Raw genomic sequence first — 13,419 nt, forward strand, 5'->3', positions numbered from 1 at the left:
CACTTGGCAAATTTTTTAGTTGCTTTTTGCTTCTGCAGCTAATAATGCCTGCTCATAATGTCCTGTTTTTTCATACTTGTGATACTTGATGCAGGATTATGGCCTAATGAAATGTTTACAAAGTAATTCAGTGCAAATGTGCCAGTTAGTTTCTTTGCTTGTCTGTTGGCAATATTCTATTCCCACTTAGTTTGTTCAGTGCTGAAATCAGCACTGTTACAGGTTTTAGGAGCAGGCAGTTCATGGTAATTATATAATACACTGAGTAAATCTATGATAAATGAGCAAACAATAGATGCAACCACAGCAACTAACTGGGCCTGAAATTCTTGTGGATAAGCACAGCAGGTGAGCAAAGGAGTGTGAGGAACAGGATAAGAATTTCTTAGAGCCTGACTGCCACAAATATGTCAATGGAGCTGAGTCAGCATGGGAACAGTGCAGGAGTGCAGTAATTTGCTGTGGATTCAAAAGCCAGTAGCTCACTGCTACCCTTGTGGGCGATGCGGAGAGCATTTGCTGGAAATGCTGATGACTAACCTTCGTGAGCTCTGCAGAGCTGTTGCTTCTGCCACTCTTCAGCCCATCTCTGTGCTGCTGCATTCCAGGGACATTCCACTGGAAACAATAGCATGGCACAGAGATGCTGGAATAGCCACTAGTCAGCATCAGACCAGTAGCCAAAAAATGTAAATGATAACGGTCATCTTTTTAGAAGTTGCAGTTTAAGAATTTGCTTGCCTTTCTGAATTAAAAAATGTTGCTTTTGCTTCACCTTTGTTCAGTCAATATGCATAGCAGACTCGTGCACAAATGAATATTTAGCAGTATAATTTATATTTATTTTGTGTAGGTTTTCTTACATAAAATAGTCTTTTGCTGTACTATTCCTCCAGCATTTTGCCCACTAGAAACCAGGCCTTTTTTCTGCCTTTATTCCTCCCATCTCTGTTTATGTTTTTCTGAATGGATCTACATGTAGTTATTGTGTTGATGATACTTTCCTGTTCAGTTATCTCTCTTCCTGACCTTCAGCCTTTCTCTGTTTTTCTTGCCAGCTCACGGATGCTATGACTGTAGGATCGTGCTAACTGACCCCTCTGGAGTTTTCACTTCTCCGTGCTTCCCCAGTGATTATCCCAACAGCCAAGCGTGCAAGTGGATCATCCGAGCACCTTATGGATTCATCATACAGCTAACATTTGTTGATTTTGACATTGAAGAAGCTCCAGGCTGCATTTATGATTCACTGACATTAGACAATGGAGAAAGCCCAATGAACCTTTGTGGCATCACTGCCAAAGGATTATCCTATAACTCTACTGGAAATGAAATGATTGTGTCATTTAAAAGTGACTTCAGTATCCAAAAGAAAGGTTTTAATGCCAGCTATGTACGAAGTAAGTAAACTCAGAGCATTTCATCCTTCTTATAGATGTTAGAAGGAAATGTCCTATAAGGATTAGAGTGACGCTTCCCCAGTGCATCCAGTCTTTCATGAGAAGGGAAAGGATGGGGAGGCTGCAGGGTAAAGCTACAGAGTTCTCTGAATGAATTTATTTCTTAATGAATTTTTTTCTTTGGGTGAAAATAAATTATTTTATTCTGCGACAAGACATAAGATGTGTTAGAAAAACTTCTCACGTGCAAAAATTTTAGGCCTAGCAGTGCCTCTCCCTGCAAATTTATGCTGGAGGGTTTGGAAGCAAGACACCTCTCCTTCAGGTCAGCATACCTGCAGGTGGACATAGAAAACTGAAGGAGAGCATGAAAGGGAACTTAGCTGAGCCAGAAGCAAGGCCAGCCCAGACCTCTGGCCCAATGAAACACCCAGCGGTGGGGAGGAGTCTGTGCCGAAGGCAGAACTTGTCAGGAATTCTTCTAGCCTCTAGAACAAACTCCAGGGATGAACTGGCCTTGCAAAATGGCTACCATTCATTCCAGTTCCTTGACTTTTCTTTCCCTTCCTTAAATATGTAGCAATACTTACTTTTTAAAAAGCCTAAGACCTGCAGGAAAAAAAAGGACACTTATGCTTGTTCTCTTAGAATATAAGGGTACAAATAGCATGTGATTGATGTTTGTTTTGTTGTTTAAAGCATTGATTAGAAGTGGCTCTCACATGATGGTAAAGGGTGGTGAGGTAGGCATTAGGATCATTCCTTTAAGGCCCCGTATGCTGCTGACCATTCATTCTACTTCAGGGTTATAGTTTATAGTTGCATGCTTTCAGTAGGTTTTCTTTTTCTTGAAGTCACACACCTTAGACTAAATACTAGTATTGCATTGAGCATTTATATTATTATAGCACACTTCTGTTGGTTGGCTGGCTGCTGTAGAAAACACAGAGGAGGGAGGTTTGCAGTTGTCTCTTCAGTCACAAGCACATCTTCCTCACTTTTTTTTAATATTTATTACACATATCATATATTTTAAACTAATTAAGATAGTAACCCCCAGGAGTCATAAGACAAGAGTACTCCTGATTATGCCAGCAAAATTTGTGCGTAATTCTGGAAAAATAAAAAGTAATGTCATATCATATAGCTAAAAATACTTCTTTTTACTGAGGTCCTTTTTCATGCTGACGAAATGAATGTAGTAATAATTCTAGTAGCAGTCAGATTATGCAAAATGATTCATTTCTTTTTTCCTCTTTAGTCTTTTCATGTATAAGTATGACTATAAAGGATGAGATGACTCACAATTTGAATTGCAAGATGCAGTGTTGCCCTCAAATGTGTTCAGGAGGAGGAGAGAAAAGGTCCACAGATATAGTAGAGAACCATATATAGACAAAGATCATTGCAACGTTTAACCTGGCAATGGATGCAGAAAAGGAGCTTGGTAAAGGGATGATAATGTACTGCTTTTCTTTCAAGTTATAAAAGCATGTAGGCAATAGGACGTCTATGTGCCCCCCCACACAAATTATGATGCATCTACATGGCAGATGTTAGTGCTAACTCTCCTGTCCTTGCAAGGAGTTCCCAAAGCCACTGGAGAAATTGCATACCCCCTAATTTCGGATTCCCAATGGAGTTACAAAACTCCTTTGTCAAGCTGACACCATTGTTACTACGATGAGCATGATACTTGAGCAAAATCATTAATTTCTCCCAGAGCAAGGGGAACAAGATTATATTCATATTTTCTTTCATTTCTCAGAAATAGTCATATGTAAATAACAAAATTAAGCAGTTAAATTTTGAGTTTAACAAAGTAATGCAATGGAAAGGGCTGTTCAAAGGCACACAGAAATATTCTATCTAGAAGTGGCATTTAGAAAGATTAATGGTACATCCTGATATAAAATATGTACATAAAACAAAAAAAGAGAAAGACAATGTAAGAGAGTAAGCGAGTTTCGGGAAGCAAGTATCCGAGTATAGAACAGTTTTTGTGTGACTGCTTGGTTTTGTGTAAGAGCAGTTTCAAACTGAGTTTCACAGTGCATGTCCTGTTATTCATAACAAGTTGGCCACTCACACAAGTATTGGCTTTCCTGGTTGTCACCTTCTGCAGCACACCAAGAGCAGATGGATGGGCCATATCCTCAGCTGCAGTAAATGAATGCAGCTTACCTAGTCTTAGGATAATTACGACAATTTACAGTTGCTGAATAACTGGCATGTTAAATCATTTTCTAGTAATACTTAACTGCATAAGTTAACTGGTGGGTAGAACTCAGTCACTGAAAGGAGAGGAAGGATAACCAACAGACCTCTGTTAGCTTCCTTGCTGTTAGAAATGCTTGAGACAATGTTATGTGAAATTAGCATAGAGTTGAGTAGTACTGCAGCAGCCCAGATTAAAAACACAGTTCAGTGCGATAGTAACAAAAAACTCTCAAACAGATATTTGATATGTAGGCACTTGCAGACTTCATTAAAGGTAATGCATTTCTTCCAGCATCAATGAAAGGGCAGATGAAAGAAGTGAAGCTAGGAACAGCAGAAGCCACCACTTAAGCACCGAACCATGGTGAAAAGCCTATCAATTGTCAGAAAAGCAGTTTTCCCTGCAAGGGATTATAAAATACTTTCTAGGAACTCCTGGCTTGCTTGTGTAAAGGGGTGTATGAGATGTGAAGCAGTGGGCTGCAAGTAAGCTGGGACGCTAAAAAGCAGCAGAGGCGGGCTTCATTTTGCCCCAGTGCTCCAGTAAAAGCAGATGTGGATCTCAGAACAGTGAGCTGCCTGTTGCTGGTCTCTCCTGCTGCATCTGGGCTGCCAAGGTTTTTGCATGTTCTTCACAAGCAATGTGTCCAAAAATATCTCTGTTCATTGTAATCCAGCTATCTTCCTAACAGAAACAATTTAACAACATTCTGAAAGCAGTCTAAACACTTGGATGAATATTGCAAGAATATATATGTATATTCTTCCTTGGAGAATAACCAGCTTCTCTAATACTAATATCTGAAATTCATCACTATGATGACTGGCTGTGCAACAGTAATGAGGAAGGAGATGTGCGCTTGATGTTGATGGCAGGATTCTGTTTTCTCCACAGGGACAAAATACTTGTCAGTTTTCTTCTTTCACTGTACAGGCAAGGTGCCAGTGGTTAAATCTGTGAGATGAGTATAGCAAAGTTGAGTAGACTTGTTCAGTACTGGAGCAATGTCCTCCCTGTTTATTTCTCTTCCTATACTGTTTAAATGTGACCAGGTGGTCCATAACTCTGCTGACCATCCTAACACAGGCAGGACAGTGCTCATATGAATGAGCTTGCTTTCTTCTTTTTCACATCTGGAATCTTTATATTACTTCTGGAACACTTTCCATGTTATGTAAAGAAGCTTACAGTATAATAAACCTATGAAAAAAATGCCCCTGTTTTCAATGGAGAGTTGAATGCATTTTCTATCTATAAAATTGTTACAACATACTTTTGCCCTTGGGAAGGAAAAAAAAGAAAAACTATGAAGTAAATCCAGTAATTATAAAAGCCCAGTATTTTTCTCTCTTCCCTCCCATTCTCCATTTGCTGGGTTGGCAGATAATGTGCAATGTTATTTTACTATATATTTGTCAAATTATGTCCTTGTGTATATCCAAATATAGTAGTTTGGAGCTCAGAGACTTTGCAAGCAGCTGACAAAGGGAAGTTGCAATACCATAGACTACACCGAATCCTTATACCCAATGTATCTGTCTCTTTTCCTGAGTGTGGTGTGATAGTCACCCTTCCCTCACATGTCTCACCCTCTCTTATTGAAAGATTTTTCTTTCATTCTGAGAAGGGAACAGTAGTTAATGTATGTGTTGTGGCATCCCTTAAAAATCCCAGAAAAGACTAGGGATTAATTGCTGTGACAGTTACTGTTTCAGGTCTAGCAAAAACCAGTTTAATTTCCAGCATATACACTGTGAAAATATGTAAAAGGGGTGGCAGACATTTGCTGGAGATGTGGTCTGTCACAAAACTGTGGAACCAGAAGTAAAACCAAAGGCTGCTGCAGTCCACTCTTGTTGACCTTGATGCCTTTGTGTGTCTGAAAACCTGAAACTTCTTTTTGTGGAGAAATTTACTAGAAGAATTTTGCTGCCATACATGTGCCAATAAAACTGAGCATATTGACAATTTTGAAAAATGATATTCCCCAAAGTACAGTGAACAGAATTGTCACTGATATCCTCATGGAGAAAAAGCATATGTCATGTGATACTGGTTTTCACATTTGGTGTCTACCATTTTGCCAGTGCAAATGAGAATACTTAATAATAATTAGAGACAAAGTAATCCTACCCATGCCTAAATAACCCTTACTGCAGTGCATATTTGCAGAAGGACTAGCCATTTCTAGATACTTGTGCAAAATCCAAAATTGCTGACCCAAATATTAGCAAATGGTGAACAGCTTGGATATAAATATTCATGATTTCAGTATTCGACCAGAAGGCTGCTGGGGACAAAATGAGAAGATGCCTAATGCTTTGCAGAAACCTTTTAGCTGGATTCAAGAACAAAAGGCTTCAGTTTGCCAAGGAATTTAATGGTGGCTTTCTTCTATTGCAGTATTTAAAAGAAGCAAGATCTGAACTTCATTGGTGTAATGCAGTCATGCAGACAAGTTAAAATAATATAACTTAAAAAGAAGTCATACTGTGTTTTTCAAGTAACTTGTTTATTCCATTACGTAATGCATCCTTACTAGGTGAATGAGTAGTAATTTTTATAAAGTGAGCTGAGGCAGAGTTAGAAGTCAGTAGGTAATATGTCTTAATATTGCTCTTAATGCGTCTTGTGAGGCTGTTAACTGCATGTAGCACAGCATTCTCCATGTTACTGAAAAGGAACTGTACATTTTCAGTTGAGTGCACTCCCAAGCCAAATTCCCCTTTGTGGGTGCTATTGGTATATTACAGTGACAAAAAACAACTGATGAATGTTTGATTTAGTGAATGTAACTTTAGCCCCTGCTGCCAGTCTGCGTTTATTTCTATATGATGATTTTTAATTTTTTAATTTATTTATCTGCTCTTGGTTCTAGTTGCTGTGTCTCTCAGAAATCAGAAAGTCGTCATTCCCCAGGTTCCTGATGTCGATGCTGTGTCTGTGGCAGAGACTGTCTCAGTGCCAGAGCTGAGCCAGTTTACACTGTGCTTCGAAGCAACCAAGGGCAGCAGCGATGACAATGATGACTGGAAGGTTTTCTCCTACACCAATGCATTGTCAAAAGAATTCTTCAGCTTTGGGAAGACCACAAAAGGCCATTTTCTGTCCATCTCAGGCACACAGTGCATCCTTGAGAACGCATTGCCCCAAAACACAGAGTTTTTCACAGGAACTTTTCAACAGCTCTGTGTCATAGGGGATAGCTTCTCGGGCAGCGTAGGCATATATGCCAAAAGCACCTATCATGTAGCGTACTGTCCAGGTATCTTTGGCAAAGTTATCCCTGGAAACGGCAGGCTGGTGCTGGGCTCTAACAGCAATGAAGTGAGCTCTCTAAATGGGGACATTTACAACTTCCGCCTCTGGAATTTCACCATGAATGCACAAACACTGGCCAACCTCAGCTGTGATGTGAAAGGAAACATTATAGACTGGGAAAATGAATTCTGGAGTATTCCAACTTCAGCACTGAAAGCAGAAAACAATTTGAGTTGTGGTGAGTATGCCTTGCCAAATCTTTTTGGTTATTTTCCCCCCACACTTGTGCATTGTGCTGAATGTATCATATACCAGCATGGAAGAAAATAAGAGAGTTCCTGTGAAAGAAATACATCTAGCTCTTACCTTTATTAGACTTCAGCTCAACTGTTACCATACACAGAGGCTTTGAAAGGGTGTAGATTTGATTCCCTAAAGGAAAAGAACAAGTCCCCGAAGTATATTGAGTTGCTGCTTGAAATTATTTGCATATCAAAGTTTTTTCTAAACAGTTTGTTTCCTGGCCTTTTACTCATATGAAATGGGAATAACAGACAAGTGCTTGCTAACCTCAAGTAAGGTTATAGTGGTATCTATCTGGAGAAAAAAAGATGTGTGCTAACTAATCATTTAGGAAATGGTTTTGTGCCTACTCTTTGGCCCTTTGATTAGCCAGAAGAGCACTTGCTAGCCTTGTGCTGTGTGTGCAGAGCCAGCAAAAGCAGTGACAAAACAATAATACATATGAGACACAGAAAAGTATGAGAAAAGATTAGAGAAGGCAGACAGGAAGAGGTTTAGATCAAAATCATCGTGTTTTATCTTCCTGGTGACATATTATCAATCCTTCTTTTAATTGGTAATTACTGAAGGACGTTTTTCCTGTAGATTACTCTGGAAGATAAATTTCAATACATTGTGCAACCTCTTCTCATTTCATGCCTCAGACGCTCAGATACACCAACCGTATCCTGGGCTGCATCAAAAGGAGCATGACCAGAAGTTCAAAGGAGGTGATTCAGCCCCTCTACTGTGCTCTCGAGTGACCTCACTTGGAGTACTGTGTGCAGTTCTGGTGTCCTTGACCTAAGAAGGACATGGAGCTGTTGGAGCAAGTCCAGAGAAGGGCCACGAGGATGATAAGGGGGCTGGAGCACCTCCCATATGAAGACAGGCTGAGAAAGTTGGGGCTGTTCATCCTGGAGAAGAGAAGGCTGCGTGGAGACCCCATAGCAGCCTTCCAGTATCTGAAGGGGGCTTACAGGAATGACGGAGAGGAACTCTTCATTAGGGACTGTAGTGATAGACAAGGGGTAACAGGTTCAAACTTAAACAGGGGAGGTTTAGGTTAGGTAGATAAAAGTAAGTTCTTTACTGTGAGGGTGGTGAGGCACTGGAACAGGTTGCCCAGAGAAGTGGTAAATGCTCCATCCCTGGCAGTGTTCAAGGCCAGGTTGGATGGGGCTTTGAGCAACCTGGTCTAGTGGAAGGTGTCCCTGCCTATGGCAGGGGGATTAGAACTGGATGTTCTTAAGGTCCTTTCCAACCCTAACCATTCTATGATTCTATGATTCTTATAATTATCCAGGTGTAATTCTTACATATGTATATGTTATTACAGGTGATTGACAATTTTCTACTGGAACATCAAAAACTGAAAAATCTTTGTCACTTTGGACCAGTATTTTTTCTTTTTTTTGCTTAGTAACAACTTTGGAGATATTTAGATAATTATAAAATGCATAGGGGAAAATCTTGGCAGCAGTAGCCTAGACACGCACGTATGCTTGTGAAAATCAACTCTTACCAGAGTCTGAGCCCTCTTATTGTAGCAAATACATTCCTCACATTTGTTGAAAAACAAACAAACAAACAAAAAACCCCACAAAAAACCTACTCCAAACAAACCAACCAACCAACCAACCACAAAACGCCCAGAAAAGTCAAACTAAACATTTACAAATATTGGTTCTTTCTGAACCATGTAGGTTCTCTTCATATCTAATGTCCTCTCCAATTTTGCCGCCTTGTTCCTCTGACACCTTACTCCTTGTTAGTTTAAACATTGTTTAAGTAGTGTCAGTATAAACGTCTCCTGATAGAGCATCTGTCAGCGCTCGGAGAATCCTTAGCTTGAAACAGAAACTGGCATCGTTAAAGCGTGCTAGTTTCTGTATCTAATAGCTCATGAGGGATTAAGGTGGCTAAAAAAAATCTTACTTGCTTTAGTTCACTCAAACCAAAGTGTGAGGTACTCCTTCTCAGTTAGACTCACTGGGACAGTTCTCAGCATGCCTCTGCTAAAAAAACTTTAAGCAACACCTCTGTGAAAACACAAGCAACTAGGTGTCTTCACCCCTCTACCAGAACAAAGAAAAGGCTGATCTAAACATTGGCCATGACTGATGAAGGCATTCTGGACAAAAAAAGCCAAAATTGCTTTTCCATCAGTACAAACTGATCTGACTGAAAATAACTTCCCAGAAGATCTTACTCCTCTTACACCATTATACCGTGAAAACTACCACAACACTTTTACTGAACAACCTACCAAGGCCTATGTAATTGTTGTGGTTTTATTTAATTTTGACTGGAGTATGGGTCTTGCCATTCTTTCTGTTAAAACCTGTACAGTTCTGTGACACAAATGTAATACCAGAGCTGTACTCATAAAACCAGTACATTTATTTTCATTCCACAGCTTTATTCTTTGGGATGTCATTGTTCAGTGGTTCCTTACAGCAGACTATTAGTTTAGAAAATGTGTATTAGCATTAATAGATTGGGCCCAGGTGTCTATACAAACCATTTCAAATATATTTATATGTAAGCATTGTTACTTCTTCTAGGCCTATGAGAAAACTAACTCACTAGTCAGTCTTTTTCTTTTGAAGATGCTAAATCACCCTCTATGATACAGCCTTTCCTGACCCAGAGTATTTGCTAAAAGAAAATACTGGGTGCAGTGCCATTTCAAACATGGTTACTAATCCCAGAGACGTAATTGTTAGAATTTTCTTCCCTTCATCTTCTTGAATAAAAGCCTTCATTGTAAAACCAGCCTTCAACAGGAGAGTTGATGAGTCAGGCTATCACCCATGAATAAACCACTGACAGTGGGGAGATGAATCTAACTGATCAGGCTTCATTTAGCACCAATGGAAGGATTTAGGCAGAAAAGAGGTTTCTGCACAGCTCCAATGCTTCCCCAGGAAGCGGCATGTAAATTAAAAAAACCCAAACCACGCATTTAGCAGTGATCTCAACATATCTGTGCCTGAACAGTGCTTACATTTTTCAAGGGGTATTATTTTCATGTTTTTTCACACAAAGATTTTACAAGTAGATTTATAGAGCATAAAAACACTGGCAAATTGTTCCAGATGATAATCTTTTCTTAGTTTTACCTTCTCCTGCTTTATTCCTTAGACTAATGTTTTCACAGCTGTGCAATCATGGTGGGGTGTTTCTGTAAGACTTGATGGAATTCTGTTTTTATTGCCGTACCTTCACATGGCTTGCATTTAAAGGTATATGTACACAGCCTGGGTATCCAGACTAATTTTAAAACAAATAGCCAAGGTAATGATAGCAGTGTACCATCAACAGTTCAGAGCTCAGTGTAGGCAAACTGGGGAGCATTTAATCAACTTCTGGTACTAATTTTGAAGCCTGAACTGACTGCACCAGTAGCAGGATATGATCTACTCAGTTAAGGGTAATGTGGCGTCACGTCTGACCATGCCTGCAATTGCACTTGCTTCATGTGTGCTTCGTATGAGTCCTTCTTTCCCCAAGGCCAGAGGAATTCTTAATTTTGCTGACAGATTTAATTCAAGGTGGGATCTGTCCTCCTTAGGCAGCTGAATGATGTTTCAGGCTGAGCTAATTGTCCTCAAAGGTGTTTATGAATAATGGAAAGAAAAAGGCTGTTCCAAAGGTCAGTGCATCCCATACTGGAGAAGATGTTCCAGTGAAGTCAGAAGTTTTTGCTGTAGGAGTTCCTCTCCACTGACTATGAAGAAAGTCTAGCGTGACAAGCAGATACAGATGTCTGAGTTTCAGACATTTAAAGTGAGTGATCTATATTAGGCAAAGTTTCCATAATACAAGTCCATATCTGCTGTTCACATTACTTACCATGCTACTTGGCTTCATAAATATATTTACTGAAAGTATTTCTCTTTAAAGTGTACAGTTGTGGTGGGTGAACACTGTTTGTATGACAGATTTCCACCAGAGCTGCTCTATCACTCCCCTCCTCAGCTGGACAGGGGAGAGAAAATAGAACAAAAGTCTCATGGGTCGAGATAAAGATGAGGAGAGATCACTCAGCAGTCACCATCAGGGGCAGGTGGATATCTGCTCCACTGTGGACCTCCATAGGCTGCAGGGGGACAACCTGCTTCACCATGGCCTGCACCACGAGCTGCAGGGGAACCTCTGCTCCATCACCTGAAGCACCTCCTCACCTCCTTCTGCACTGACCTTAGTGTCTGCAGAGCTGTTGCTCTCACATATTATCACTCCTCTCTCTGGCTGCAGTTGTGCAATTATTTTCTGCCCCTTCTTAACGATGTTATCCCAGAGGTGCTACCACTGTCACTGATAGGCTCAGCCTTTGCCAGTGGTGGGTCTGTCTTGGAGCTGGCCAGCATTGGCTCTGTTGGACATAGGGGAAGCTTCTAGCAGCTTTTCACAGAAGCCAACTCCGTAGACCACCAGCTGCCAAAATCTTGCCACGCAAAACCAATACAACAGTCTTCTGACTTAAGTGTTTTGTAAAGTATTTTCAGTTTCACCAAGGTAAATAGTTTTTAACTACTCACTAAAGAAAATATGAAGGTCCACAGAGTTTCCAAGCCAACTTTCAGGTGATCTTTCCATTATACAGAACCAAAAGGAGATAACTTACAGCAGGTTTTGATGTTGACTGTTTAATATTAGCGAATATTCAAAAAAAAAAAAAAATCTCACACAGGAGGTAGAGCATTCACTTAGAACATACTTTCTGGAGTTCATGGGAAGTGTACCAAGAAAGCGAATTTGTCTGAATCGCTTAATCCATTAAAAAACCAAACAAAACTGAGCTTTTCTATTTGTTGAGGATCACATGTTTTTAATTCCGCCCTATATTTTTGGACACTACAGGTAATGGTATCTGTGGCCTGACATGATTTCTGTGTTGAGGCCCCATGCTTCATCTATTCTTGCATCACAGGAAGTACTTTCCTAGATATCTGTACGAGCTGGTGGGTGGTGGCTCTTTAGTTTTATGGAAGGATACAATGTTTCATGAGAGAACCTCTTTGAGTCAATATAATCTTGAAGTGGTAAAGCAAAAGCCCAAAGGGCAGACGCTCCCAGTAGGTTCAGATTATGCCATACTCTATGGCCCCATTATTTCCAGCTCAGTGTGCAAAAGCCTCTGTATCTGCAGCTGAACTGCTGGGATACACAAAGTGTAATTAATGCGGTTTCACCAGTTCTTTTTCTGTAGCCGTTCTTATATGCCCTGGTTTTGTCTTCAGATCCTCAAAGTGTGTACATGTTATGAATAATTCAGTGGAGATATAGACTTGTAACATTATCTGTGTATAAATCCTGCATACCAGAATATTAATCACAACCACGCCCTGGGCAGAGGAACAAGTTTAATCACCTTTTATCTGGTTGGTGTCTGTCACAGGCAGATTACTCAGAGGTGTAAGGTGGGTAACCTGTGTTACAGCAGCAGAGCGTGGTTGCTTCTCTGGGGCATGTACTGTTACTCATTGGGATTGCATAAGTCCTGTGGCCATACTGACCCCTCTGCTTAAAGCCGTTTCACAGAGTACACGCAGGCTGCATTCATTTAATGCTATGTTATTTAGCGAAAACTAAGAAAACCAGGGGAGGATAGATACGTCACTGTAACTTGCAAGTCAGCAGTTTTCATGGATCCCTCAGCCGCAAGAGAAGATGCAAACACATAAATCTTTCAGGCAAATGGCACTATCAGTTTTGCCACTGAGAGAAATTAGGAAGAGGACTCTGTCACTGCAAAGTGTAATGTATTTTGAGACATGATAGTTTTATGCCCAGTAGCCAAACCTTTCTAATTATTTTGCTTCCTTTTTCCAAAGGCTCATACCTAATTCCCTCTTCTGCAATTGAACCAACCAGTTGTGCAAACCTGGGAAGCCTTTGCCAAGGTAAGAAGCCCAGGTCATTTTCACAGTTTCATCTTTGGGAAATCTTTATTTTCCTTAGTTGCTTTTTTTGTTCCATTTCTTCTTTGTTGTTGTTTCTAAAAGGGTGAACTGCAATAAATAGTAGCAAGGAAAGGAATTCTTCAGTCTCATCAAGTGTGTGGGTGTCCTGTATGTACAATATGTGGAAAAAATGTGATCACTCTCTTGATAATACATTTTCCAAATAGTCTCCATTATATGAAAACTGAATTAATTGACTGCTTTCATTTCTTTCTCCATCTCTTTTCCTCCTGCACATTTTGATAGTAAAATATTAACTAGGATAAGAAGTGGGTACATCTGT

General features: G+C 40.1%; 1 protein-coding gene across 6 annotated transcripts in view; it reads left to right on the plus strand.

Annotated features, from left to right (window-relative positions):
• ADGRG6 (adhesion G protein-coupled receptor G6) overlaps nucleotides 1–13,419 on the plus strand; it is a 111,985-nt gene that overhangs the window by 42,914 nt on the left and 55,652 nt on the right. For all 6 annotated transcript variants that reach the window (XM_030499812.1, XM_030499815.1, XM_030499814.1 and 3 more), the window contains exons 3-5: nucleotides 1,059–1,400; nucleotides 6,500–7,120; nucleotides 13,008–13,076. In XM_030499812.1, the coding sequence (XP_030355672.1) occupies nucleotides 1,059–1,400; nucleotides 6,500–7,120; nucleotides 13,008–13,076 (1,032 nt within the window). The remainder of the gene's footprint in view (nucleotides 1–1,058; nucleotides 1,401–6,499; nucleotides 7,121–13,007; nucleotides 13,077–13,419) is intronic.

This window comes from Strigops habroptila, chromosome 10 (assembly GCF_004027225.2).
Source record: "Strigops habroptila isolate Jane chromosome 10, bStrHab1.2.pri, whole genome shotgun sequence".
NCBI classification, from domain to species: Eukaryota; Metazoa; Chordata; class Aves; order Psittaciformes; family Psittacidae; genus Strigops; species Strigops habroptila.